This window comes from Balaenoptera acutorostrata, chromosome X (assembly GCF_949987535.1).
Source record: "Balaenoptera acutorostrata chromosome X, mBalAcu1.1, whole genome shotgun sequence".
Taxonomy (NCBI): Eukaryota; Metazoa; Chordata; class Mammalia; order Artiodactyla; family Balaenopteridae; genus Balaenoptera; species Balaenoptera acutorostrata.
The window spans coordinates 113,226,322-113,254,225 of NC_080085.1; the positions used below are offsets into that span (position 1 = coordinate 113,226,322).

The 27,904-nt window shown below is 41.4% G+C and overlaps 2 protein-coding genes across 2 annotated transcripts in view; one reads left to right on the forward strand and one right to left on the reverse strand.

Moving 5' to 3' along the window:
• Window positions 1-502: 502 nt before the first annotated feature.
• On the forward strand, window positions 503-25,625 carry RBMX2 (RNA binding motif protein X-linked 2). The gene is given in 7 exon segments (XM_057538215.1): window positions 503-541; window positions 544-593; window positions 802-917; window positions 2,040-2,091; window positions 19,661-19,790; window positions 21,482-21,659; window positions 22,433-25,625. Coding segments are annotated over 7 exon segments (1,068 nt in total). The 3' UTR covers window positions 22,936-25,625.
• A 1,924-nt stretch (window positions 25,626-27,549) lies between these two features.
• LOC103016061 (fibrous sheath-interacting protein 2-like) overlaps window positions 27,550-27,904 on the reverse strand; it is an 88,003-nt gene continuing 87,648 nt past the window's right edge. The window contains 1 exon segment of the mRNA XM_057537693.1: window positions 27,550-27,629. Within this exon segment, the coding sequence (XP_057393676.1) occupies window positions 27,550-27,629 (80 nt within the window).

A 27,904-nucleotide genomic window follows, 5' to 3' on the forward strand; every position in this document is an offset into this window, starting at 1 on the left:
CTGAACAGGGATGATTTGATGGGGGTGTGCGTGTAAGTAATCGGCTGGGAATGAAGGATGGAGTGGGAATTAGCCCTGGGAGCGAACGCTGGGCCTCAAGTCGCCGTATCAGGCACCTTTTTCAGTCTTAATTCAGCAAACATTTATAGCTAACCCAATCAAGGCCAGGCGTCGTCCAAGAGCTAGGAGTCCTGTAACAGACCAGGCTCGCACTCTTGCCCAATTTCACAGAGGAAGGAAGGGAGGGAGCAGGGAAAAACTCTGAAGGTACGAGTTCACCAAATCAGGAAAGCCGCTTCTCGACCTAGTGCGCAGGCGCCGCGCCCCCAGCGCGGCTGCGCTCTTCCGGCGCGGCGCAAGCTCCGCGGAGACCAATGGGCGCGCGACAGCACTCTTCCGGCGCGGCGCAAGTTCCGCGGAGACCAATGGGCGCGCGGCTGCGCTCTTCCGGCGCGGCGCAAGCTCCGCGGAGACCAATGGGCGCGCTGCGCCGGGGCTGCGCATGCGTCTTGAGGCTTCTCCCGGAAGTCGCTTCCTAGGTTTTGAGCGTGAAGTCGGTTCCTGGCTTCTGAGTGTGAACCCGCAGAGATGAAGTAAGGCCCCAGAGCTTACCCCCGAGGGGAGGTGTCGGGGACCGGCAGCCGGAGGTGGCCTACCGGGGCTGAGGTGATAGAGCATCTGCGGGGCTGAGGGGCGGGAGGGGCGGGAGGGGCGGGGAGACTAGAAAATTAGTCCCCCAGTTTTGCTCTCTACCTCAGGCCGGGCCGCGCTTACTTGTGCGCTTTTCCGTTCCCTGTGCAGCCCTTTAACTAAAGTTAAGCTGATCAACGAGCTGAATGAGCGTGAGGTCCAGCTGGGGGTAGCGGAGAAGGTGTCTTGGCACTCCGAGTACAAGGACAGCGCCTGGATCTTCTTGGGTGAGGCCCACATCTTTCTCCCATAGGGCTCCTCGTTCTCTCCTGACCTGCTCCCTAACATTTCAGCGTTCCCGCCCTTCAGTCCTCCCGACATTCATCACTCACTTTTATTTCCTTCCGCTCTCTGCCTGTAAATCCGTTTTCCATGTCTTTTTTCTCCCCCATTTCTAGTTTGCTCTCTTTGCCAAGTCAGTGCTCATGATAGGTACTGCTTGTCATTCACTATGCTAAGAATCGTGCCACTTGGTTTCTCAGAGACGATTTTTATCACCCCGCGTCCCCCCATTTATACAGCTAAGGGAACTGAGGTGCAGAGAAGTTAATGGACTTCCTTCCACATAGCTAGTAAGTGGAACAGCCAGAACTATGGGATTCTAGAACTCATGGTCTTAGCCCCTATCCCATATTACTGCCAACTCCCTCCCGCCCCATTCCCCTTCCCTCAGAATTTATTTTCCTCATCTAATTAGCTCCTGCCTTCTATCCATGGTCATATCACCATCTCTGTATTCACTTGTGTCACATCCAGTAATTTGACAGTTTATTCAAAGAGGTTATTGCACCAGACATTGTGCTAAGCATTTTATATCCATTGTTTTATTTAATTCTTATAACAGTTTTGTAAAGTAAGTACTAATATCCCCATTCTACTGATGAGGAAGGAAACATTTGCAGGGGAATTTATTTCCTATGTAATGCTTAACAGTTGACTTTAGAATCCTTAGTCTGTGTGAGTTGGGGTTAATATTTGCATATTTAAAGTGATTTTGGATCTTAGCTGTGAATTTGTAGATAAAGAGCACATGAGTTCAAGATATGTTTATGGAATCCAAGTTTTGTGCTGGAAACTATCTGCTTTGTCCAGAAGATTTTGGGTGTGAGGGGGATTAGTTTGGTTAGGGGTGGCCCCGATCTTTCCACTCAAAGTTAATCACTGTTTTTTCTGTACTACTGCTACATCTTCTATGTGTTTCTGTCATTGCATCAGACTGTGAGTTCTTTGAGGGCAGGCCCTGTTGTTTACTCTTCTTTGCACCCCCAGTGCCTGGCTTGATGCATGCATGGCACATAGTAGACACTTGGTAAATGTTTGCTGAACTGAAATGTGTTTTTTTCTTCTAGGAGGGCTTCCTTATGAGCTGACTGAAGGGGACATCATCTGTGTGTTCTCACAGTAAGTCCCCTTTCATTTTCTGCCTTCTCAGCCATCAGAATAGTTTGCTTCCATAACACATTTTATGGCATCACAAAAACCATTTATTTTAATTCTAGGCTGACCGGCCTCCCTGCATGGGGAGGGCTGGAGCTTCTGCTCTAGTTTAGATCAGTCCCAGGACATGGTTCTGGTACTCTCCCAATGTGGAAGATCCAAGAAGTTGGATGATTTAGGAGGCTGTCTTGGGGATTCTGGTCTATTTTTATTGCTTTTTCACTGAGGCCTACACTGGAACAGGCTGGAACTCCCAGGAAGGTACTGTGTTGGCCCATCTCCTCGGGCTCCTACAAACTAGTGGTAACTCATGATCACGGGGCCCTTCTGGGCCCACACCTGTGTGGCATTGTAGGATTAGGGCAAAGCACAGAGGAATTGGGAAAAAAGCAAAAGGTTTAGGCAATAGTTTGCTTGCTTTGTTTCTAGATTAGTGTAAGGTTAGTGAGCAGAGCCAATCTCTTTAACTGGAGGCTGAGAATCACAGGCTGCTGAGGAATAAGAATGTATAGGAGAACTTTATATTCTTCCTTCTGCTATGGGATGATAGCAGCAGCACTGGGTGGGAGAGGGTCTTGGCAGCTCACACTAGTAGTGGCAGCTGGTAGGAGAGGGGTTGGGTACAACCCCAGAGCTACATAGAGTAGTTAGTCTATAGGGCCAGAGGGCCTTGGCAGCTCACAGGAGCAGAGGGCCATGACTCCTGGGCTGTGTAGCCCTCAGGGGCAGAGGACCATGGTAAAAGGGGTTGGGCAAGCAAACACGGCTAGCACACCCTGGCAGAGTCATTGCCATGGCAGGGCATGGTTGGGCCATCCAATGGGCAGAGGGCCCTGGCTGAGTGGTTGGGCAACTTAGGGGGCAGCAGGTTCTGGCTGAATGGTTGGGCAGCATATAGGGCAGAAGGCCATGGGAAAGAAATTGGGCAAGAAGAAGGCCATGGTAGAGGGCCCTGAGAGGGACAGAGGCTGCTTCCTCCAACTCCTGGGTATTGGGAAGTTCACAGCAGGTACAGCCTATAATTTCCACCCCTTTGTGATACCTCTACCTGATCCAGCCTTCCACCTGGGAGCTGTTTTTGTATTATTTGCATTGAGTGTGTTTATTTCACACAGCTAGTGTGTGTGTTTATTCCAGTTCTCTGTTCTGGCTATACACGTTACCCTCCATGAAGATTGCCTTTGTGACTGATAACAGTAGCTTTCAAAAAGTATTTTGTTTTCTGATTATCAGAGTAATGTATAGTCATTATAGAACATTTGGCAATACCTGAAAAAACCATAATTCAAAAAGAGTCATGTACCGAAATGTTCACTGCAGCTCTGTTTACAATAGCCAGGACATGGAAGCAACCTAAGTGTCCATCAACAGATGAATGGATAAAGAAGATGTGGCACATATATACAATGGAATATTACTCAGCCATAAAAAGAAACGAAATTGAGTTATCTGCAGTGAGGTAGATGGACCTAGCGTCTGTCATACAGAGTGAAGTAAGTCAGAAAGAGACAAACAAATACCGTATACTAACCCATATATATGGAACCTAAAAAAAAAAATGGTCATGAAGAACCTAGGGGCAAGACGGGAATAAAGATGCAGACCTACTAGAGAATGGACTTGAGGATATGGGGAAGGGGAAGGGTAAGCTGGGACAAAGTGAGAGAGTGGCATGGACATATATACACTACCAAATGTAAAATAGATAGCTAGTGGGAAGCAGCCGCATAGCACAGGGAGATCAGCTGGGTGCTTTGTGACCACCTAGAGGGGTGGGATAGGGAGGGTGGGACGGAGGGAGATGCGGGAGGGGGGAGATGTGGGGACGTGTATGTGTGTGTGTGTGTGTGTGTGTGTGTGTGTGTGTAGCTGATTCACTTTGTTGTAGGGCGGAGGCTAACACACCATTGTGGGGCAACTGTGCTCCAATAAAGATGTTAAAAAAAATTTATAGTTATAAAAAAAAACATTTGGCAAAAAGAAAAAGTATAAAGAAGAAAATAGAATGTACTTTAAGGAAAAGCTGTTAACATCTTGGTGTTTTTCTTTATTGTCTTCTTTTCAATGTTGGGCGTTATTTCTAATATTTTGCTGTTATAAATTATACTGCAAAATACATTGTAGTATACACATCTTTGTATGCATCCCTGATGGTTTCCTTAGTGAAATTACTGGATCAGTATGGTAGCATTTTTAAGATGTTTTATAAACATTGCCAAATTACTCTCTGAAAAGGTTGTTTCAGTTTCCACTGAAAAGGTTGTATCAATTTCCACTCTCACTAGAATGCTCATTTTTCTGAATCCGAATCAGTAATGGTTATTTAAAAAAATATTTGCCATACAGCCTCTCAGTATTATTTTACTTTGCCTTTATTTCACCATCAGGGAGATTGAACATCCTTTCATAGATTTACAGGCCCTTATTATTTCTTTTTCTTTGTAAATTGTCTATTAATATCATTTGCCTATTTTTTTCCCTATTAGCGTATTCCTCATTTTCTTACTGATTTTACAAGAGCCGTTCATGTGTTAAGGATATTAACTTATTGTTGTAACACTTTATCGTGTATTGTATTGCTGTGGACTTATTTTTTGTTTTTAATTTGATGTGTTATACTACATTGCCATTATTATTATTTCTTGATGCTCAAATTGTCCCAGATTGGTCTGTAGTAGTCCCTTCAAGCTAACTCCTGTATTCTTTTCTTCTTTTACTTTTTATTTTGAAATAATTTCTGGCTTAAAACAGGAAAGTTATAAAATAGTATAAAGTATACCTGTACCCCCTTCACTTGGAGTCCCAAGATGTTAGCATTTTACCACATATGCTTTGTTATTATTTCGCGCCACCTATACATATTTCTTTTTAACCTTTTGAGAGTCAGTTGCAGACAAGATGCCCATTTACTCCTAAATTCTTCAATGTGTATTTCCCAAAATACAAGTACATTCTCTTGTTTAACCTCAGTATAGTGATCAAATTCAGGAAGTCAACACTGTTACAGTATTATTATCTAATCTATAGACTTTATTCAACTCCACCAGTTGTCTTGATAATGTCTTTTATAGCAAAAGGAAAAAAATGGCTTTCTAGTCCTTAATCTGTGATATAAATTGCAAACGTTTTCTCCTAGTTTGCCATTTGACTTTTGACTTTGCTTATTGTGATCTTTTTGCTATGCAAAATTATTATTTTTTAATTTTTATGCATTCATTTATTCATATGTTTAAATTATGTTATGGTAACATTGACTTTTTAGGGGATGTACAATCTACAGATTTTCCTGAGTGTGGTTTTAGCCACATCCCATAAATTTTGGTATATATTCCCATTTTTGTTATTTTCTAAATAGTCTGCCATTGATTTCTTTATTTTGTTTTACTTTCTCTTTCATCCAGTTGTTAGCTTGGAGAATAGGTTTCAAGTTCTAGGTAGGGTATTTTTTGTTTTAAAATATTATTTCCAGCTGTTTAAAATTGTGGTTGGAGAATATGGTCTGTGCTGTTTTTGGAGATGATTGAGGTTTATTTGAGACCTAGTCTACAGTCAATTTTAATATGTGTTTCATGGATTCTTGAGAAGAAACTCTCATCTTTCTGTACAATCAAATATATCTATATATATACTAGTCTGATGTTAATATTTTTAACAATGTAATTGTTATATTATTAGTTGTATGTTTATTTGTATTTATATTATATAATTTTATATTAATTAATTCCTCTGGCCTATTTTTCTCAATTTTATGTGTTATGAACTCAAAGTGGTGTGTTAAAATCTCTCATAACTTTCACTCTTACTTGCTCATCCTATTTTTAATTATAATTTTTGATTTGTTGATTTATGCATAAAATTTCATGACTTTTGTTATGTATTAGGACCTTTTTCAGAGCAAAAGAGCCCTCTTAGTCACAGGTAAATGTTTTTTATTGTTGGCCTTGAATTCATCATCTTTGTTTTTTTAACATCTTTATTGGAGTATAATTGCTTTACAATGGTGTGTTAGTTTCTGCTTTATAACAGAGTGAATCAGTTATACATATAGATATGTTCCCATATCTATTCCCTCTTGCATCTCCCTCCCTCCCACCCTCCCTATCCCACCCCTCTAGGTGGTCACAAAGCACAGAGCTGATCTCCCTGTGCTATGCGGTTACTTCCCACTAGCTATCTATTTTACGTTTGGTAGTGTATATATGTTCCTGCCACTCTCTCACTTTGTCACATCTTACCCTTCCCCCTCCCCATATCCTCAAGTCCATTCTCTAGTAGGTCTGTGTCTTTATTCCCGTCTTGCCACTAGGTTTTTCATGACCATTGTTTTCCCCTTTAGATTCCATATATATGTGTTAGCATACTGTATTTGTTTTTCTCTTTCTGACTTACTTCACTCTGTATGACAGACTCTAGGTCCATCCACCTCACTACAAAAAACTCCATTTCGTTACTTTTCATGGCTGAATAATATTCCATTGTATATATGTGCCACATCTTCTTTATCCATTCATCTGATGATGGACATTTAGGTTGCTTCCATGTCCTGGCTATTGTAAATAGAGCTGCAATGAACATTGTGGTACATGACTCTTTTTGAATTATGGTTTTCTCAGGGTATATGCCCAGTAGTGGGATTGCTGGGTCATATGGTAGTTCTATTTTCAGTTTTTTAAGGAACCTCCATACTGTTCTCCATAGTGGCTGTATCAATTTACATTCCCACCAACAGTGCAAGAGGGTTCCCTTTTGTCCACACCCTCTCCAGCATTTATTGTTTCTGGATTTTTTGATGATGGCCATTCTGACCGGTGTGAGATGATATCTCATTGTAGTTTTGATTTGCATTTCTCTAATGATTAATGATGTTGAGCATTCTTTCATGTGTTTGTTGGCAATCTGTATATCTTCTTTGGAGAAATGTCTATTTAGGTCTTCTGCCCATTTTTGGATTGGGTTGTTCGTATTTTTGTTATTGAGCTGCATGAGTTGCTTGTAAATTTTGGAGATTAATCCTTTGTCAGTTGCTTCATTTGCAAATATTTTCTCCCACTCTGAGGGTTGTCTTTTCATCTTGTTTATGGTTTCCTTTGCTGTGCAAAGGCTTTTAAGTTTCATTAGGTCCCAACTGTTTATTTTTGTTTTTATTTCCATTTCTCTAGGAGCTGGGTCAAAAAGGATCTTGCTGTGATTTATGTCATAGAGTGTTCTACCCATGTTTTCCTCTAAGAATTTGATAGTGTCTGGCCTTACATTTAGGTCTTTAATCCATTTTGAGTTTATTTTTGTGCATGGTGTTAGGGAGTGTTCTAATTTCATACTTTTACATGTACCTGTCCAGTTTTCCCAGCACCACTTATTGAAGAGGCTGTCGTTTCTCCACTGTATGTGCTTGCCTCCTTTATCAAAGATAAGGTGACCATATGTGTGTGGGTTTATCTCTGGGCTTTCTATCCTGTTTCATTGATCTATGTTTCTGTTTTTGTGCCAGTACCATACTGTCTTGATTACTGTAGCTTTGTAGTATAGTCTGAAGTCAGGGAGCCTGATTCCTCCAGCTATATTTTTCGTTCTCAAGATTGCTTTGGCTATTTGGGGTCTTTTGTGTTTCCATACAAGTTGTGAAATTTTTTGTTCTAGTTCTGTGAAAAATGCCAGTGGTAGGTTTTTTTTTTTAATATTTATTTATTTATGTTTTCGTAATGTCTGAAACATTTATATTAACATATTTCCATACAAATAACCCAATGAAATTTTAGTATTAGTTGTTTTGTTTGTTTGTTTTTTTATACTGCAGGTTCTTATTAGGCATCAATTTTATACACATCAGTGTATACATGTCAATCCCAATCGCCCAATTCAGCACACCACCATCCCCACCCCACCGCAGTTTTCCCCCCTTGGTGTCCATATGTCCATTCTCTACATCTGTGTCTCAACTTCTGCCCTGCAAACCGGCTCATCTGTACCATTTTTCTAGGTTCCACATACATGCATTAATATACGATATTTGTTTTTCTCTTTCTGACTTAACTTCACTCTGTATGACAGTCTCTAGATAAAGCCAAGGAGTAACACGCCGAGACACATAGTAATCAAAGTGGCAAAAATTAAAGACAAAGAAAAATTATTGAAAGCAGCAAGGGAAAAACGACAAATAACATACAAGGGAACTCCCATAAGGTTAACAGCTGATTTCTCAGCAGAAACTCTACAAGCCAGAAAGGAGTGGCATGATATACTTAAAGTGATGAAAGGGAAGAACCTACAACCAAGATTACTCTACCCAGCAAGGATCTCATTTAGATTTGATGGAGAAATCAAAAGCTTTACAGACAAGCAAAAGCTAAGAGAATTCAGCACCACCAAACCAGCTCTACAACAAATGCTAAAGGAACTTCTCTAAGTGGGAAACACAAGAGAAGAAAAGGACCTACAAAAACAAACCCAAAACAATTAAGAAAATGGTCACAGGAACATACATATTGATAATTACCTTAAACGTGAATCGATTAAATGCCCCAACCAAAAGACATAGACTGGCTGAATGGATACAAAAACAAGACCCATATATATGCTGTCTACAAGAGACCCACTTTAGACCTAGGGACACATACAGACTGAAAGTGAGGGGATGGAAAAAGATATTCCATGCAAATGGAAATCAAAAGAAAGCTGGAGTAGCAATACTCATATCAGATAAAATAGACGTTAAAATAAAGAATGTTACAAGAGACAAGGAAGGACACTCTATAATGATCAAGGGATCAATCCAAGAAGAAGATATAACAATTATAAATATATATGCACCCAACATAGGAGCACCTCAATACATAAGGCAACTGCTAACAGCTATAAAAGAGGAAATTGACAGTAACACAATCATAGTGGGGGACTTTAACACCTCACTTACACCAATGGACAGATCATCCAAAATGAAAATAAATAAGGAAACAGAAGTTTTAAATGACACAATAGACCAGATAGATTTAATTGATATATATAGGACATTCCATCCAAAAACAGCAGATTACACATTCTTCTCAAGTGCGCACGGAACATTCTCCAGGATAGATCACATCTTGGGTCACAAATCAAGCCTCGGTAAATTTAAGAAAATTGAGATCATATCAAGCCTCTTTTCCGACCATAATGCTATGAGATTAGAAATTAATTACAGGGAAAAAAACGTAAAAAACACAAACACATGGAGGCTAAACAATACATTACTAAATAACCAAGAGATCACTGAAGAAATCAAAGAGGAAATTAAAAAATACCTAGAGACAAATTACAACGAAAACAAGACAATCCAGAACCTATGGGATGCAGCAAAAGCAGTTCTAAGAGGGAAGTTTATAGCTATACAAGCCTACCTCAAGAAACAAGAAAAATCTCAAATAAACAATCTAACCTTACACCTAAAGGAACTAAAGAAAGAAGAACAAACAAAACCCAAAGTTAGCAGAAGGAAAGAAGTCATAAAGATTAGAGGAGAAATAAATGAAATAGAAACAAAGAAAACAATAGCAAAGATCAATAAACTAAAAGCTGGTTCTTTGAGAAGATAAACAAAATTGATACACCTTTAGCCAGACTCATCAAGAAAAAGAGGGAGAGGACTCAAACCAATAAAATTAGAAATGAAAAGGAGAAGTTACACCAGACACTGCAGAAATACAAAACATCCTAAGAGACTACTACAAGCAACTCTATGCCAATAAAATGGACAACCTGGAAGAAATGGACAAATTCTTATAAAAGTATAACCTTCCAAGACTGAACCAGGAAGAAATAGAAAATATGAACAGACCAATCACAAGCACTGAAATTGAAACTGTGATTAAAAATCTTCCAACAAACAAAAGTCCAGGACCAGATGGCTTCACAAGTGAATTCTATCAAACATTTAGAGAAGAGCTAACACCCATCCTTTGCAAACTCTTGCAAAAAATCGCAGAAGAAGGAACACACCCAAACTCATTCTATGAGGCCACCATCACCCTGATACCAAAACCAGACAAAGATACTACAAAAAAAGAAAATTACAGACCAATACCACTGATGAATATAGATGCAAAAATCCTCAACAAAATACTAGCAAACAGAATCCAACAACACATTAAAAGGATCATACACCATGATCAAGTGGGATTTATCCCAGGGATGCAAGGATTCTTCAATATACGCAAATCAATCAATGTGATACACCATATTAACAAATTGAAGAATAAAAACCATATGATCATCTCAATAGATGCAGAAAAAGCTTTTGACAAAATTCAACACCCATTTATGATAAAAACTCTCCAGAAAGTGGGCATAGAGGGAACCTACCTCAACATAATAAAGGCCATATAGGACAAACCCACAGCAAACATCATTCTCAGTGGTGAAAAACTGAAAGCATTTCCTCTAAGATCAGGAACGAGACAAGGATGTCCACTCTCACCACTGTTATTCAACATAGTTCTGGAAGTCCTAGCCACAGCAATCAGAGAAGAAAAAGAAATAAAAGGAATACAAATTGGAAAAGAAGAAGTAAAACTGTCACTGTTTGCGGATGACATGATACTATACATAGAGAATCCTAAAACTGCCACCAGAAAACTGCTAGAGCTAATTAATGAATATGGTAAAGTTGCAGGATACAAAATTAATGCACAGAAATCTCTTGCATTCCTATACACTAATGATGAAAAATCTGAAAGAGAAATTATGGAAACACTCTCATTTACCATTGCAACAAAAAGAATAAAATACCTAGGAATAAACCTACCTAGGGAGACAAAAGACCTGTATGCAGAAAACTATAAGACACTGATGAAAGAAATTAAAGATGATACCAACAGATGGAGAGATATACCATGTTCTTGGATTGGAAGAATCAACATTGTGAAAATGAGTATACTACCCAAAGCAATCTACAGATTCAATGCAATCCCTATCAAATTACCAATGGCATTTTTTACGGAGCTAGAACAAATCATCTTAAAATTTGTATGGAGACACAAAAGACCCCGAATAGCCAAAGCAGTCTTGAGGCAAAAAAATGGAGCTGGAGGAATCAGACTCCCTGACTTCAGACTATACTACAAAGCTACAGTAATCAAGACAATATGGTACTGGCACAAAAACAGAAACATAGATCAATGGAACAAGATAGAAAGCCCAGAGATTAACCCACGCACCTATGGTCAACTAATCTATGACAAAGGAGCAAAGATATACAATGGAGAAAAGACAGTCTCTTCAATAAGTGGTGCTGGGAAAACTGGACAGCTACATGTAAAGAATGAAATTAGAATACTCCCTAACACCATACACAAAAATAAACTCAAAATGGATTAGAGACCTAAATATAAGACTGGACACTATAAAACTCTTAGAGGAAAACATAGGAAGAACACTCTTTGACATACATCACAGCAAGATCTTTTTTGATCCACCTCCTAGAGGAATGGAAATAAAAACAAAAATAAACAAGTGGGACCTAATGAAACTTCAAAGCTTTTGCACAGCAAAGGAAACCATAAACAAGACAAAAAGACAACCCTCAGAATGGGGGAAAATATTTGCAAACGAATCAACGGACAAAGGATTAATCTCCAAAATATATAAACAGCTCATTCAGCTCAATATTAAAGAAACAAACACCCCAATCCAAAAGTGGGCAGAAGACCTAAATAGACATTTCTCAAAAGAAGACATATAGACGGCCACGAAGCACATGAAAAGATGCCAGTGGTAGTTTGATAGGGATTGCCTTGAATCTGTAGATTGCTTTGGGTAGTAGAGTCATTTTCACAATGTTGATTATTCCAATCCAAGAACATGGTATATGTCTCCATCTATTTGTGTCATCTTTAATTTCTTTCGTCAGTGTCTTATAGTTTTCTGCATACAGGTCTTTTGTCTCCTTAGGTAGGTTTGTTCCTAGATATTTTATTCTTTTCATTGCAGTGGTAAATGGGAGTGTTTTCTTAATTTCACTTTCAGATTTTTCATCATTAGTGTATAGGAATGCAAGAGATTTCTGTGCATTAATTTTGTATCCTGCTACTTTACCAAATTCATTGATTAGGTCTAGGAGTTCTGGTAGCATCTTTAGGATTCTCTATGTATAGTATCATGTCATCTGCAAACAGTGACAGCTTTTCTTCTTCTTTTCTTTTTTTTTTTTAACATCTTTATTGAAGTTTAATTGCCTTACAATAGTGTGTTAGCTTCTGCTTTATAACAAAGTGAATCAGTTATACATATACAATATGTTCCCATTTCTCTCCCCTCTTGCATCTCCCTCCCTCCCACCCTCCCCATCCCACCCCTCTAGGTGGTCACAAAGCACCGAGCTGATCTCCCTGTGCTGTGCGGCTGCTTCCCACTAGTTATCTATTTTACATTTGGTAGTGTATATATGTCCATGACACTCTCTTACCCTGTCACATCTCACCCCAACCCCTCCCCATATCCTCAAGTCCATTCTCTAGTAGGTCTGTGTCTTTATTCCCGTCTTGCCACTAGGTTCTTCATGGCCTTTTTTTTTTTCCCTTAGATTCCGTATATATGTGTTAGCATACTGTATTTGTTTTTCTCTTTCTGACTTACTTCACTCTGTATGACGGACTCTAACTCCATCCACCTCATTACAAATACCTCCATTTCATTTCTTTTTATGGCTGAGTAATATTCCATTGTATACATGTGCCACATCTTCTTCATCCATTCATCTGTCGATGGACATTTAGGTTGCTTCCATGTCCTGGCTATTGTAAATAGAGCTGCAATGAACATTTTGGTACATGACTCTTTTTGACCTATGGTTTTCTCAGGGTATATGCCCAGTAGTGGGATTGCTGGGTCATATGGTAGTTCTATTTGTAGTTTTTTAAGGAACCTCCATACTGTTCTCCATAGTGGCTGTATCAATTTACATTCCCACCAACAGTGCAAGAGTGTTCCCTTTCCTCCACACCCTCTCCAGCATTTATTGTTTCTAGATTTTTTGATGATGGCCATTCTGACCGGTGTGAGATGATATCTCATTGTAGTTTTGATTTGCATTTCTCTAATGATTAATGATGTTGAGCATTCTTTCATGTGTCTGTAGGCCATCTGTATATCTTCTTTGGAGAAATGTCTATTTAGATCTTCTGCCCATTTTTGGATTGGGTTGTTCGTTTTTTTGTTATTGAGCTGCATGAGCTGCTTGTAAATCTTGGAGATTAATCCTTTGTCAGTTGCTTCATTTGCAAATATTTTCTCCCATTCTGAGGGTTGTCTTTTGGTCTTGTTTATGGTTTCCTTTGCTGTGCAAAAGCTTTACAGTTTCATTAGGTCCCATTTGTTTATTTGTGTTCTTATTTCCATTTCTCTGGGAGCTGGGTCAAAAAGAATCTTGCTGTGATGTATGTCATAGAGTGTTCTGCCTATGTTTTCCTCTAAGAGTTTGATAGTGTCTGCCCTTACACTTAGGTCTTTAATCCATTTTGAGTTTATTTTTGTGCATGGTGTCAGGGAGTGTTCTAATTTCATACTTTTACATGTACCTGTCCAATTGTCCCAGCACCACTTATTGAAGAGGCTGTCTTTTCTCCACTGTATATGCTTGCCTCCTTTATCAAAGATAAGGTGACCATATGTGTGTGGGTTTATCTCTGGGCTTTCTATCCTGTTCCATTGATCTATATTTCTGTTTTTGTGCCAGTACCAAACTGTCTTGATTACTGAAGCTTTGTAATATAGTCTGAAGTCAGGGAGCCTGATTCCCCCCGCTCCATTTTTCGTTCTCAAGATTGCTTTGGCTATTCGGAGTCTTTTGTGTTTCCATACAAATTGTGAAATTTTTTGTTCTAGTTCTGTGAAAAATGCCAGTGGTAGTTTGATAGGGATTGCGTTGAATCTGTAGATTGCTTTGGGTAGTAGAGTCATTTTCACAATGTTGATTCTTCCAATCCAGGAACATGGTATATCTCTCCATCTATTTGTATCATCTTTAATTTCTTTCATCAGTGTCTTATAATTTTCTGCATACAGGTCTTTTGTCTCCTTAGGTAGGTTTATTCCTAGATGTTTTATTCTTTTTGTTGCAATGGTAAACGGGAGTGTTTTCTTAATTTCACTTTCAGATTTTTCGTCATTAGTGTATAGAAATGCAAGAGATTTCTGTGCATTAATTTTGTATCCTGCTACTTTACCAAATTCATTGATTAGCTCTAGGAGTTCTGGTAGCATCTTTAGGATTCTGTATGTATAGTATCATGTCATCTGCAAACAGTGACAGCTTTTCTTCTTCTTTTCTGATTAGGATTCCTGTTATTTCTTTTTCTTCTCTGATTGCTGTGGCTAACACTTCCAAAACTATGTTGAATAATAGTGGTGAGAGTGGGCAACCTTGTCTTGTTCCTGATCTTAGTGGAAATGGTTTCAGTTTTTCACCATTGAGGACGATGTTGGCTGTGGGTTTGTCATATATGGCCTTTATTATGTTGAGGAAAATTCCCTGTTTGCCTACTTTCTGCAGGGCTTTTATCATAAATGGGTGTTGAATTTTGTCGAAAGCTTTCTCTGCATCTATTGAGATGATCATATGGTTTTTCTCCTTCAGTTTGTTAATATGGTGTATCACGTTGATTGATTTGTGTATATTGAAGAATCCTTGCATTCCTGGAATAAACCCCACTTGATCATGGTGTATGATCCTTTTAATGTGCTGTTGGATTCTGTTTTCTAGTATTTTGTTTAGGATTTTTGCATCTATGTTCATCAGTGATATTGGCCTGTAGTTTTCTTTCTTTGTGACATCTTTGTCTGGTTTTGGTATCAGGGTGATGGTGGCCTGGTAGAATGAGTTTGGGAGTGTTCCTCCCTCTGCAATATTTTGGAAGAGTTTGAGAAGGATAGGTGTTAGCTCTTCTTTGAATGTTTGATAGAATTCGCCTGTGAAGCCATCTGGTCCTGGGCTTTTGTTTGTTGGAAGGTTTTTAATCACAGTTTCAATTTCAGTGCTTGTGATTGGTCTGTTCATATTTTCTGTTTCTTCCTGGTTCAGTCTCGGCAGGTTGTGCATTTCTAAGAATTTGTCCATTTCTTCCAGGTTGTCCATTTTTTTGGCATAGAGTTGCTTGTAGTAATCTCTCATGATCTTTTGTATTTCTGCAGTGTCAGTGGTTACTTCTCCTTTTTCATTTCTAATTCTATTGCTTTGAGTCTTCTCCCTTTTTTTCTTGATGAGTCTGGCTAATGGTTTATTAATTTTGTTTGTCTTCTCAAAGAACCAGCTTTTAGTTTTATTGATCTTTGCTATTGTTCCTTCATTTCTTTTTCATTTATTTCTGATCTTATCTTTATGATTTCTTTCCTTCTGCTAACTTTGGGGTTTTTTTGTTCTTCTTTCTCTAATTGCTTTAGGTGCAAGGTTAGGTTGTTTATTCGAGATGTTTCCTGTTTCTTGAGGTAGGCTTGTATTGCTATAAACTTCCCTCTTAGCACTGCTTTTGCTGCATCCCGTAGGAATTGGGTCGTCGTGTCTCCATTGTCATTTGTTTCTAGGTATTTTTTGATTTCCCCTTTGATTTCTTCAGTGATCACTTCTTTATTAAGTAGTGTATTGTGTAGCCTCCATGTGTTTGTATTTTTTACAGATCTTTTCCTGTAATTGGTATCTAGTCTCATAGCGTTGTGGTCGGAAAAGATACTTGATACGATTTCAATTTTCTTAAATTTACCAAGGCTTGATTTTTGACCCAAATATGATCTATCCTGGAGAATGTTCCATGAGCACTTGAGAAAAATGTGTATTCTGTTGTTTTTGGGTGGAATGTCCTATAAATATCAAATTAAGTCCATCTTGTTTAATGTATCATTTAAAGCTTGTGTTTCCTTATTTATTTTCATTTTGGATGATCTGTCCATTGGTGAAAATGGGGTGTAAAAGTCCCCTACTATGATTGTGTTGCTGTCAATTTCCCCTTTTATGGCTGTTAGTATTTGCCTTATGTATTGTGGTGCTCCTATGTTGGGTGCATAAATATTTACAGTTGTTATATCTTCTTCTTGAATCAATCCCTTGATCATTATATAGTGTCCTTCTTTGTCTCCTGTAATAGTCTTTATTTTAAAGTCTATTTTGTCTGATATGAGAATTGCTACTCCAGCTTTCTTTTGATTTCCATTTGCATGGAATATCTTTTTGCATCCCCTCACTTTCAGTCTGTATGTGTCTCTAGGTCTGAAGTGGGTCTCTTGTGGGCAGCATATATATGGGTCTTGTTTTGTATCCATTCAGCCAGCCTGTGTCTTTTGGTGGGAGCATTTAATCCATTTACATTTAAGGTAATTATCGATATGTATGTTCCTATTCCCATTTTCTTAAATGTTTTGGGTTTGTTATTGTAGGTGTTTTCCTTCTCTTGTGTTTCTTGCCTAGAGAAGTTCCTTTAGCTTTTGTTGTAAAGCTGGTTTTGTGGTGCTGAACTCTCTCAGCTTTTGCTTGTGTGTAAAGGTTTTAATTTCGCCATCAAATCTGAACGAGATCCTTGCTGGGTGGAGCAATCTTGGTTGTAGGTTTTTCTCCTTCATCACTTTAAATATGTCCTGCCACTCCCTTCTGGCTTGCAGAGTTTCTGCTGAATGATCAGCTGTTAAGCTTAGGGGGATTCCCTTGTGTGTTATTTGTTGTTTTTCCCTTGCTGCTTTTAATATATTTTCTTTATATTTAATTTTTGACAGTTTGATTAATATGTGTCTTGGCGTGTTTCTCCTTGGGTTTATCCTGTATGGGACTCTCTGTGCTTCCAGGAATTGATTAAGTATTTCCTTTCCCATATTAGGGAAGTTTTCAATGATAATCTCTTCACATATTTTCTCAGTCCCTTTCTTTTTCTCTTCTTCTTCTGGGACCCGTATAATTCGAATGTTGGTGCGTTTAACATTGTCCCAGAAGTCTCTGAGGCTGTCCTCAGTTCTTTTCATTCTTTTTTCTTTATTCTGCTCTGCAGTAGTTATTTCCACTATTTTATCTTCCAGTTCACTTATCCGTTCTTCTGCCTCAGTTATTCTGCTATTGATCCCTTCTAGAGTATTTTTAATTTCATTTATTGTGTTTTTCATCATTGCTTCGTTCCTCTTTAGTTCTCCTAGGTCCTTGTTAAATGTTTCTTGCATTTTGTCTATTCTATTTGCAAGATTTTGGATCATCTTTACTATCATTATTCTGAATTCTTTTTCAGGTAGACTGCCTATTTCCTCTTCATTTGTTAGGTCTGGTGTGTTTTTACCTTGCTCCTTCATCTGCTGTGTATTTTTCTGTCTTCTCATTTTGCTTATCTTACTGTGTTTGGGGTCTCATTTTCGCAGGCTGCAGGTTCGTAGTTTCTGTTGTTTTTGGTATCTGTCCCCAGTGGCTAAGGTTGGTTCAGTGGGTTGTGTAGGCTTCCAGGTGGAGGGGACTAGTGCCTGTGTTCTGCTGGATGAGGCTGGATCTTGCCTTTCTTGTGGGCAGGTCCACGTCTGGTGGTGTGTTTTGGGGTGTCTGTGGCCTTATTATGATTTTAGGCAGCCTCTCTGCTAATGGATGGGGTTGTGTTCCTGTCTTGCTAGTTGTTTGGCATAGGGTGTCCAGCACTATAGCCTGCTGGTCATTGAGTGAAGCTGGGTCTTGGTGTTTAGATGGAGATCTCTGGGAGATTTTCGTCGTTTGGTGTTACGTGGAGCTGGGAGGTCTCTTGTGGACCAGTGTCCTGAAGTTGGCTCTCCCACCTCAGAGGCACAGCCCTGACGCCTGGCTGGAGCACCAAGGGTCTTTCCTCCACACGGCTCAGAATAAAAGGGAGAAAAAATAGAAAGAAAAAAAGAAAGAGGATAAAATAAAATAAAGTAAGATAAAATAAAATAAAGTTATTAAAATAAAAAATAAAATATAATTATTAAGAAAAAAAGGAAAAAAAATTTTTTTAAGTAAAAAAACAAAAAAACCAAAAAAACCCAAACAAACAAAAATGGACGGACAGAACCCTAGGACAAATGGTGAAAGCAAAGCTATACAGACAAAATCTCACACAGAAGCATACACATACACACTCATCAAAAGAGGAAAAGGGGAAAAAATAATATATCTTGCTCCCAGAGTCCTCCTCCTCAATTTGGGATGATTCATTGTCTATTCAGGTAGTCCACAGATGCAGGTACATCAAGTTGTTTGTGGAGCTTTAATCCGCTGCTTCTGAGGCTGCTGGGAGAGATTTCCCTTTCTCTTCTTTGTTCGCACACCTCCCGGGTTTCAGCTTTGGATTTGGACCCGCCTCTGCGTGTAGGTTGCCTGATGGTGTCTGTTCTTCGTTCACACAGGACGGGGTTAAAGGAGCAGCTGCTTTGGGGGCTGTGGCTCACTCAGGCCGGGGGGAGGGAAGGGTACGGATGTGGGGTGAGCCTGCGGCGGCAGAGGCCAGCGTGACGTTGCAGCAGCCTGAGGCGCGCCGTGCGTTCTCCCGGGGAAGTTGTCCCTGGATCACGGTACCCTGGCAGTGGCGGGCTGCACAGGCTCCCGGGAGGGCAGGCGTGGATAGTGACCTTTGCTTGCACATAGGCTTCTTGGTGGCAGCAGCAGCAGCCTTAGCGTTTCATGCGCGTCTCTGGGGTCCACGCTGATAGCCATGGCTCGCGCCCGTCTCTGGAGCTCCTTTAAGCGGCGCTCTTAATCCCCTCTCTTCGCACACCAGGAAACAAAGAGGCAAGAAAAAGTCTCTTGCCTGTTCGGCAGCTCCAGACCTTTTCCCAGACTCCTCCCGGCTAGCTGTGGTGCGCTAACCCCTTCAGGCTGTGTTCACGCCGCCAACCCCAGTCCTCTCCCTGCGATCCGACCAAAGCCCGAGCCTCAGCTCCCAGCCCTGCCCGCCCCGGCGGGTGAGCAGACAAGTCTCTCGGGCTGGTGAGTGCTGCTTGGCACCGATTCTCTGTGCGCGAATCTCTCCGCTTTGCCCTCCGCACCCTGTTGCTGCATTCTCCTCCGTGGCTCCGAAGCTTCCCCCCTCTGCCACTCGCAGTCTCCGCCCGCGAAGGGGCTTCCTAGTGTGTAGAAACCTTTCCTCCTTCACAGCTCCCTCCCACTGGTGCAGGTCCCGTCCCTATTCTTTTGTCTCTGTTGTTTCTTTTTTCTTTTGCCCTACCCAAGTACGGGGGGAGTTTCTTGCCTTTTGGGAGGTCTGACATCTTCTGCCAGCGTTCAGTGGGTGTTTTATAGGAGCAGTTCTACGTGTAGATGTATTTCTGATGTATATGTGGGGAGGAAGGTGATCTCCACGTCTTACTCTTCCGCCACCTTCTTAAGCCTCATCTTTGATCTTAATACTACCACCCATTTTTTAATTGGGTGTTCTTGATATATCTTTGTCTAACTTTTTATTTTTAACCTTTCTTTGTCATCTTGTTCTAGATGTGTCTCCCATACGGACTATATTATTTGAATTGTGTTTTATCATGCAATCTGAAAGTTTTTGCATTTTAAATCAAGTGTTTTACTCTTTTATAAAATAAATAGATATGGCGAAATTGTTAACATTAACCTGGTACGGGACAAGAAGACTGGGAAATCCAAAGGATTCTGTTTCCTCTGCTATGAAGACCAGAGGAGCACAATTCTGGCTGTTGACAATTTTAATGGGATCAAGGTGAGTATGCTTACTAAGCAGAACTTTTCCTTCATGTAGGGCTTCAGTTTCATTTCCCACCTGATAGCCACAGGCTCAAGGGCAGTACTGGTCAGCTGGGTGTGTTGTGAAGGTTGCAGAGGTGTGGGGACATATTGACCATGAAATGATCCCAGGAAATAATTCCATTGGCTCATGACTCTGCCAGCACTTGTTCCTTTTACCCATCTCTTAGCAAACTGTCTCCTCAGGAGCATAGGTACCATGACCCCCTACTCCCCTTCACCCGGCACCCAACCAGGCCTCTATTTTTCACCTTTTCCTCCTCACACTCCACTCTCATTTCTGGTATACTGAAGAACAAAGAGACTAGCAAACACTGCTCTTCCATGCCGTCCTGTGTCAGGAAATTTGGGGCTCCATCATGGTTTCATGGCTGAGGACATAGCCATGTATGTCTGTCATATGTCTCCACTGACTTAGCAGTACTGGGCCCTGGAAATTCTCTAGTTAAAATCTCATGACAAATTCTACAAAAGTAACTCATTCTGAAGTTTTCTCTCCTCTGTTCCCCTCTCTCTTCCACCCTTGTAAGTGAGACATTGGGCTGAGAGAAGGGGATGGGGCAAGTCAGGCTTATCTGTGCTCCACGTGGTCCCTCTGCTTGTTTAGGAAAAGCACTGCCATTGAACGAGCATTGTCACAGGTCAGAGGGGTAACTCTTGACTTGGAGAGTTTGTCACTGACTGCACCAGTGTGGAACAACTGGAGATTATAGGACAGGGTGGAAAAAGGTTATAGGCTTGATTTTTAAGAGAGCCAGCAGTGAAAGGGAGTCACCATAAAGGGAAGGTTTTCAAAAATGTTTTGAAATGGGGAATAGGATAGATGATAGAAAGTGCTCAGGCTTAAAGGTAAGAGTAAAAACTTGCTCTTGAATGGAACAGGAAAAGCCAGACAATTCAAATTTCAGATGGCTTTGTCTATAGAATAAGTCTGTATCTGCCTGAATGTTTTTGTTTTAAGTAAGGGGTCAATTTTTTGTTGTTCACCTGGAGAGTTGTGCTTTGCAGTGATAGTATCAGTGTGAGCCAGTTGTTCCAGTATGCTGGGGGTAGAGCAGGGTGTGAGGGCTTAAGGAAAAAGAAAGTAGTCCTTTCTAGATTCCTTCCCCCCTCCCAACTATTGGTCTGCTTTGGCCTCGTCCTAACTGCTGTGTCGAGAAAGCAGCTGTAGCATTGAGCTCAATTTCAGGAATTCCCTCTTGCTGCCAGGCTTTTTCATGGTATGTTTCACTGTGGGTGTTACAGATTGAGGGTAATTCATTGTTTGTGTGTCTGAACTCTTACAGTTTTCCGTGCTGCTTGTGCTTTGGGGCAGTACTTCCCAGGCTCTTTTCACTTCATGGCACACGTAGAACATGGAGATATTAGTATGACACTCTGGGGTAAACTGATGAGGCTGCCTAGTACAACTGCCCTGGGGGCTCCAGCTGCCCCAGGCCCCACCTGGCTGCCCCAAGGGCTGAGCGAATTAATGTGTAGGGATATGTGCCGTGACACACCAGTTGGGCAGGTCTGCTTTCGAGATTTCCCGAGAAATAGAATAGCAGGAGGGTAATGGGTATGGTTCAAACCATGGATTTCTGCAGCTGGGTTCAAATAGTTAGATAGGAGGGCTGTCTTTGCTGAAGCATTGCCTGTCTGTCTTAGATCAAAGGAAGAACTATCCGAGTGGATCATGTGTCTAACTATCGGGCTCCTAAGAACTCAGAAGAAATGGATGATGTGACCAAAGAGCTGCAGGAGAGGGGCTGTGGGGCTCACACTCCCTCACTGAGTTCATCTGAGGGCTCTGAAGATGGCAAACCCACCAGAAAACACAAAAAAGGTAAAGCATTAAGGCCCAAGAGAAGACTCTGGGTAGGCTTAGTGTTCGCTCTTCTTAGCATTCACTGAGAGTTGGTAATCAGTTCTTAAGTGTGAAGGGGGAAGGTTGTGGGGAAGCTTACTTTAATTGGGAAAGGAGAGGTATCAGCAGAAGGCTAATGGTATGGGCTGAATTCTGTCCACCAAAACACATATGTTGAAGTCCTAACTGTCCCCCCACCGTAACTCAGAATGTGACTGTATTTGGAGGTAGGGTCTTTTTTTTTTTTAAATAAATTAATTAATTTATTTTTGGCTGTGTTGGGTCTTTGTTTCTGTACGAGGGCTTTCTCCAGTTGCGGCGAGTGGGGGCCACTCTTCATCGCGGTGTGCGGGTCTATCACTGTCGCGGCCTCTCCCGTTGCAGAGCACAGGCTCCAGACGCGCAGGCTCAGTAATTGTGGCTCACGGGCTTAGTTGCTCCGCGGCATGTGGGATCTTCCCAGACCAGGGCTCGAACCCGTGTCCCCTGCATTGGCAGGCGGATTCTTAACCACTGCACCACCAGGGAAGCCCAAGAGGTAGGGTCTTTAAAGAGATAATTAAGAGTGGGAGTTGCCTTATACAGCAACTCGACATATCAAGGGTGACAGACATCCAGCTTGGCTTCTCGGAGGCACTTTTCTGGAAGTAGAGACTGTGACTGCTTCACGCTGCTGCCAAGGATGCTTTCCTTTTGCATGTCCTCCATCTTTTCCATCTTCCTTTTCTTATTTTGCCCTTCTTGTCCTCCAGACAAAAAGGAAAAGAAGAAAAGAAAGAAAGACAAAGAGAAGACTGACCAGGAGGTACAGGCAGAGCAGCCAGCCTCCTCTTCATCACCCAGAAGCAAGATGATAAAGGAAAAGGATGACCCTGGCTCTAAAAAGCACAGTGGCAAGAACTCAGAGAGGGGTCAGAAGTCAGAGTCCAGGGAGGTGCGGAAGCCCCACCCCAGCTCCCCTGAGATCAGGACGACCTGCCGTGGTGGAACAGAGGACCGAGAGAGGGAGCCGAGGAAGGAGAAGCCCAAGCACGAACACAAGTCATCAAGCAGGAAGGAAGAGAGAGAAGACAAGAACAGAGATAGAGACAGAGGTCGAAGCTCAGACGCACATTGCAGCCGGCACAGCGGGAGCTCTGAGGGGCGTAGTCACAGAAGTAGAAGTAGGAGTCAAGATAAATCCCACAGGCATAAAAGGGCCCGGCACTCCCGGGACCGGGAGTCCTCTAATCCTAGTGACCACAGGCATCATTGAAGCCACAGCCTGTTCAGCTGCATGGTAGAATTGGAAATGAATTGTGTTTTTAAAATGCAGTGAAATTCAGTTATGCTTTTACTATTTCTATATGTAAAATATCTGAGGATGAGTTCTTTTAATCCCTTGAGTGTTAGAATCATTGAGAGAGCTGTAGTTTTTATTTTATTTTTTTATTTTAATTTTTAATTTTTAATTTTTATTTATTTTTTGAGAGCTGTAGTTTTTAACGGCTAAATGTCCTGGATTTTTGAGCAAAATCCATTGTCCCTGGGAATATACTTGGTACTTTTGGTACTTAACCAGAGTATGTATCCTAAATTTGGTTTCATAAATATGGCCCTTGATTTTGTGACCCCAATTTATGATGAAATGGCCAGGAAGGGGAAATACCAGGCAATTCTAGAATTCCAGTCTTTGTGAGATATTTAGAACCCTTGCAGTAACCTTTCCAGTTGGCAGCTATAACCATAGAGTAGAGAAGTGTGGCTTCACTAGGCTCAGAAAGCTTGCTGTGAATGTGGTAAGGATTCTTAACATCAGCCTGCTCCCTTCCCACCTCCCCTCCCCCACCCTTTTAATGAAATTTTAGACTTTTGTTTGTTTTTGTTTTGGTTGATATATCTCCACATCTTTTCCTTACAACTTATTTATTTTATTGAGAAGAAATTAACATAAAATTAACCATTTTAAAGGGAACATTCAGTGGCATTTGGTGCATTCACAGTGTTGTAAAACCACCAACCCTATCTAGTTCCAAAACACTTTCATCATCCCAAAATGAAACCCTGTACCCATTAAGCAGCTACTCCCCATTCCCTCTTCCTCCTTGTCCCTGGCAACCACCAATCTGCTTTCCATTTCTATAGATTTACCTATTCTGGACATTTCATATAAGTGGAATCATGTAACATGTGGCCTTTTGTGTTCGGTGCCTTTCACTTAGTATCATGTTTTTGAGGTTCATCCATATTGTATCAGTACTTCATTCCTTTTTATGGAGAATGTCCCATTGTATGGATATTCCAGATTTTGTTTACCCATTCCTGAGTGGATGGACATGTGGGTTGTTTCCACCTTTTGGCTAGCCAGCTCCCTTTTCATGTTCCAGACATACCAGACTGCTTCTGGGCTTTGCTTTTCGAGTAGCTGCTCTTGATGAGATGGGAACATTTTGTCGGCTCCATTGTGTATCTAGCTGATCTGCTTGGTAGTTCTTTCTCATTTTGAGATTCTTTTTTATCAGTCAGTCCCTTATGAGTTTGATAAGAAGTAGTTCACAGGCCCTTAATACCCCTGCTGAATTATTAAAGTGGAATTTGTGACCCTGTAAAACAGAGGACTAGAGCTTTAATAGTGAATGCACTAAGTTAGGTTACGTGGTGTGTTAGTATGGGTCCTAGATTAGGTGTGCAAGAAATTTTGGGGTTGGGATGCCCATGAAGGAAAATGGAGAGGGAGCTGGAAGAGTCTGGGAAAGCTGTCAGACAATGATGTAGGTCTAACTTCTTGGAGAAGAAAGGGAAGGAATGAAGGAAGTTGCGTAGGAAAAGTCTTACACTGCTGTGGAGTTCTAAGAATATTTCAGCAAGACCAGTGGTGAGCCCTTGAGCCAAAGACACCTGTCAGAGGAGTCCCGCTAGATGAGCCTTGGTAAGCAGGAATCCTTGCTGTTGGGCCTCCATCAGCCATTGTGGCCCCTTGTCTTATGTGTCCATCATGCCAGTTGTGTGGTAACTGATGAAGGCCCCTGCACCTGGCTGAGTCATTGTATCTGCTTGGTGGTTCAGTGCCTCTTCTGTGATAGATGTTTTCTGATGGGTGTTAACATGTGATGCAGAAATCTTCACACTTTGCCTGAGGAACCTCCCTCAATCCCCTGTTTCTCCACTCTTGTCTTTTTCAGCTTGTAGATCTTGAGTGATACCCTTGTTGGCTCTCTGTATTGCTTCTAGGGACACCATGGTCCATTTGTGCCATCTCCACGAGTCCCTTTGGGTAAAGCCCCCTTGGCTGCCCTTCAGACCGTGTGGTTCATTTTGGTATTTGTGGCCTCCTGGCTTCTGGTGGATAAGCACCTCTACCTGGGTGCCTTACTCTGGGGCTGCAGCTCTGTGATGGTCTCTTACTGCCATCCCTGGCCTGCAGAGGAGGCCACCTCTGAACCTAGTGATGCTGGTGCCCCTTTCACCAGTGTGTTCCTGATGGCCTCGGTGAATGGGATGTCTTCTGGGCCCCCCTGTGGAACACTACCCTCTGGTGAGGTTTTTGACCTCATGTAATCTCTCCACTCCAGCATACCTCCCCACCTCGGCCTTTTCATTCCTTCTTTGGTCCCTTGCCAGGACAGCTCAGGTGTTTCTACTTTGCTTAGTGGTGGCCAGCACTTTCTCCAGTCCTCTAAGAGCCACCTTAGTAAAGACTGCTCACCCCCAGCAGTCCTTGCCAGGGAGGGGGTTAAATCCTGTATACTGAGAAAGTGCTCCCAAGTCTGAATTCTTGCCTTTCTGGCCTTCTTGATACAGCACCCTTGAAAGGCAAACCCAGTGTTTCCTTGGTTCCTGTCAGTACCTGCCAGTTAATTCTTGCAGCTTTTTGGTGTATACTCTCTCCTTTATTAGGCCCGGTACTTCCCCAGCCAGGTAAAGCTGGAATTTAATCCTAGTTATCAGTTTGGTAACCAGGAGAGAGGCTGGACACAGCTCCTTGGGGGAGGGGGTGGGACTGATTGCCTGGTGGGGGGAGCAGCTGCTGTAGCATCTTCCAGCATGGGGTATGCTAGCTCTTATTTGGGAAGAGTGGTTCCCTCTGCAAACTGAGGGCTGGGTGGGGGTGTCTGCAGAGCCAACACTTTCAGGGATGTCTGGCCAGATGTTCCTACCCCGTGCTTCAGGGCCTCAGGGTTTAACAACCACATGAAGTCATGTGGCCCTGACTGCAGCAAAGCAGACCTGCCACATGTTAAATATTGAGTATTTAATCTCCCTGGAGTTCTGCAACTCTTATGGCCTCTTTGTTGCTCTGCTCTGTCAACTCCTCCACTGCAGGAACTAAGGACCTTTTTGGAAACTCCACAGAGGCCCTCTGGCTCTCACACTTAGCCTTTAGCTACTTACTGACTCTCATCCATTTCTCACTACCCTGCTGCAGGGCATCAGTACAACTTAACACTGTCCAGCCATTTCCACTGTTTCTGTAGGCCTTATTCCTACCCTATTTTCTTTTTTTTTGGTTTATTTTATTTTATTATTATTATTTTTTAATATCTTTATTGGAGTATAATTGCTTTACAATGGTGTGTTAGTTTCTGCTTTATAACAAAGTGAACCAGTTATACATATACATATGTTCCCATATCTCTTCCCTCTTGCATCTACCTCCCTCCCACCCTCCCTATCCCACCCCTCTAGGTGGTCACAAAGCACCGAGCCGATCTCTCTGAGCTATGCGGCTGCTTCCCACTAGCTATCTGTTTTACGTTTGGTAGTGTATATATGTCCATGCCACTCTCTTACTTTGTCCCAGCTTACCCTTCCCCCTCCCCATATCCTCAAGTCCATTGTCTAGTAGGTCTGCGTCTTTATTCCCATCTTGCCCCTAGGTTCTTCATGACCTTTTTTTTTTTTTTTAGATTCCATATATATGGGTTAGTATACGGTATTTGTTTTTCTCTTTCTGACTTACTTCACTCTGTATGACAGACTCTAGCTCCATCCTCCCCACTATAAATAACTCAATTTCGTTTCTTATTATGGCTGAGTAATATTCCATTGTATATATGTGCCACATCTTCTTTATCCATTCATCTGTTGATGGACACTTAGGTTGCTTCCATGTCCTGGCTATTGTAAATAGAGCTGCAAAGAACATTGTGGTACGTGACTCTTTTTGAATTATGGTTTTCTCAGGGTATATGCCCAGTAGTGGGATTGCTGGGTCATATGGTAGTTCTATTTTCAGTTTTTTAAGGAACCTCCATACTGTTCTCCATAGTGGCTGAATGAATTTACATTCCCACCAACAGTGCAAGAGGGTTCCCTTTTGTCCACACCCTCTCCAGCATTTATTGTTTGTAGATTTTTGGATGACGGCCATTCTGACCGGTGTGAGATGATATCTCATTGTAGTTTTGATTTGCATTTTTCTAATGATTAATGATGTTGAGCATTCTTTCATGTGTTTGTTGGCAATCTGTATATCTTCTTTGGAGAAATGTCTATTTAGGTCTTCTGCCCATTTTTGGATTGGGTTGTTTGTTTTTTTGATATTGAGCTGCAAGCTCATACATTCTTAATGTATTTTGGCCAGCAGGCTTTGAACAGCTATGGTAGGTGCCTTTCCTACCACTCTGCTGCTCACCTTTTGACATTTAGTTCATTAGACAAAAGGGCATTTTAAAAAATGAGGACTGACTTTATTTGAAGCTACAAATGCAGCCATTGAAACAGACCCAAGCAGTGACATCAGGGCATAGTAGCTGTCAGATAGCATGTGCGCATTCTCTCTCTCCTTCCATTCTCACCTCCCTCTCTCTCTTCCTCTCTCTGTTTTCTGCCTTTTTGAGGGAGGATGTTCAATTAGACTTCTTTCTAAAGTCATCCGATAATACACTTGTTATCCATAGACTATCTTGAGGAGGGTACTCGGTCCATTGGTAATAGAAATTGCTTCTGGAGAGGAGAACCAGGTAGCAGCTGGGAGAGGAGAGGGAAAGAGCCTTACTTTGCACTGTACCTTTTGTAAGTTTTGTTTTTTTCACACACACGCACTGTATTTTATTTTTACAAGAGATAAATAGACTGACACCAAGCATTGTACATGGATGACCACAACAAAAGCAACAATGATTGCAATTACCAAACATGAAACCCACTCATACTATGTCATAATATTGACATTCAGTCCAGTAATCCTCCACTGTAACAGCTCCTTTACTTTGCAGTGAAAATTGATTTGTATATTCTTTGCC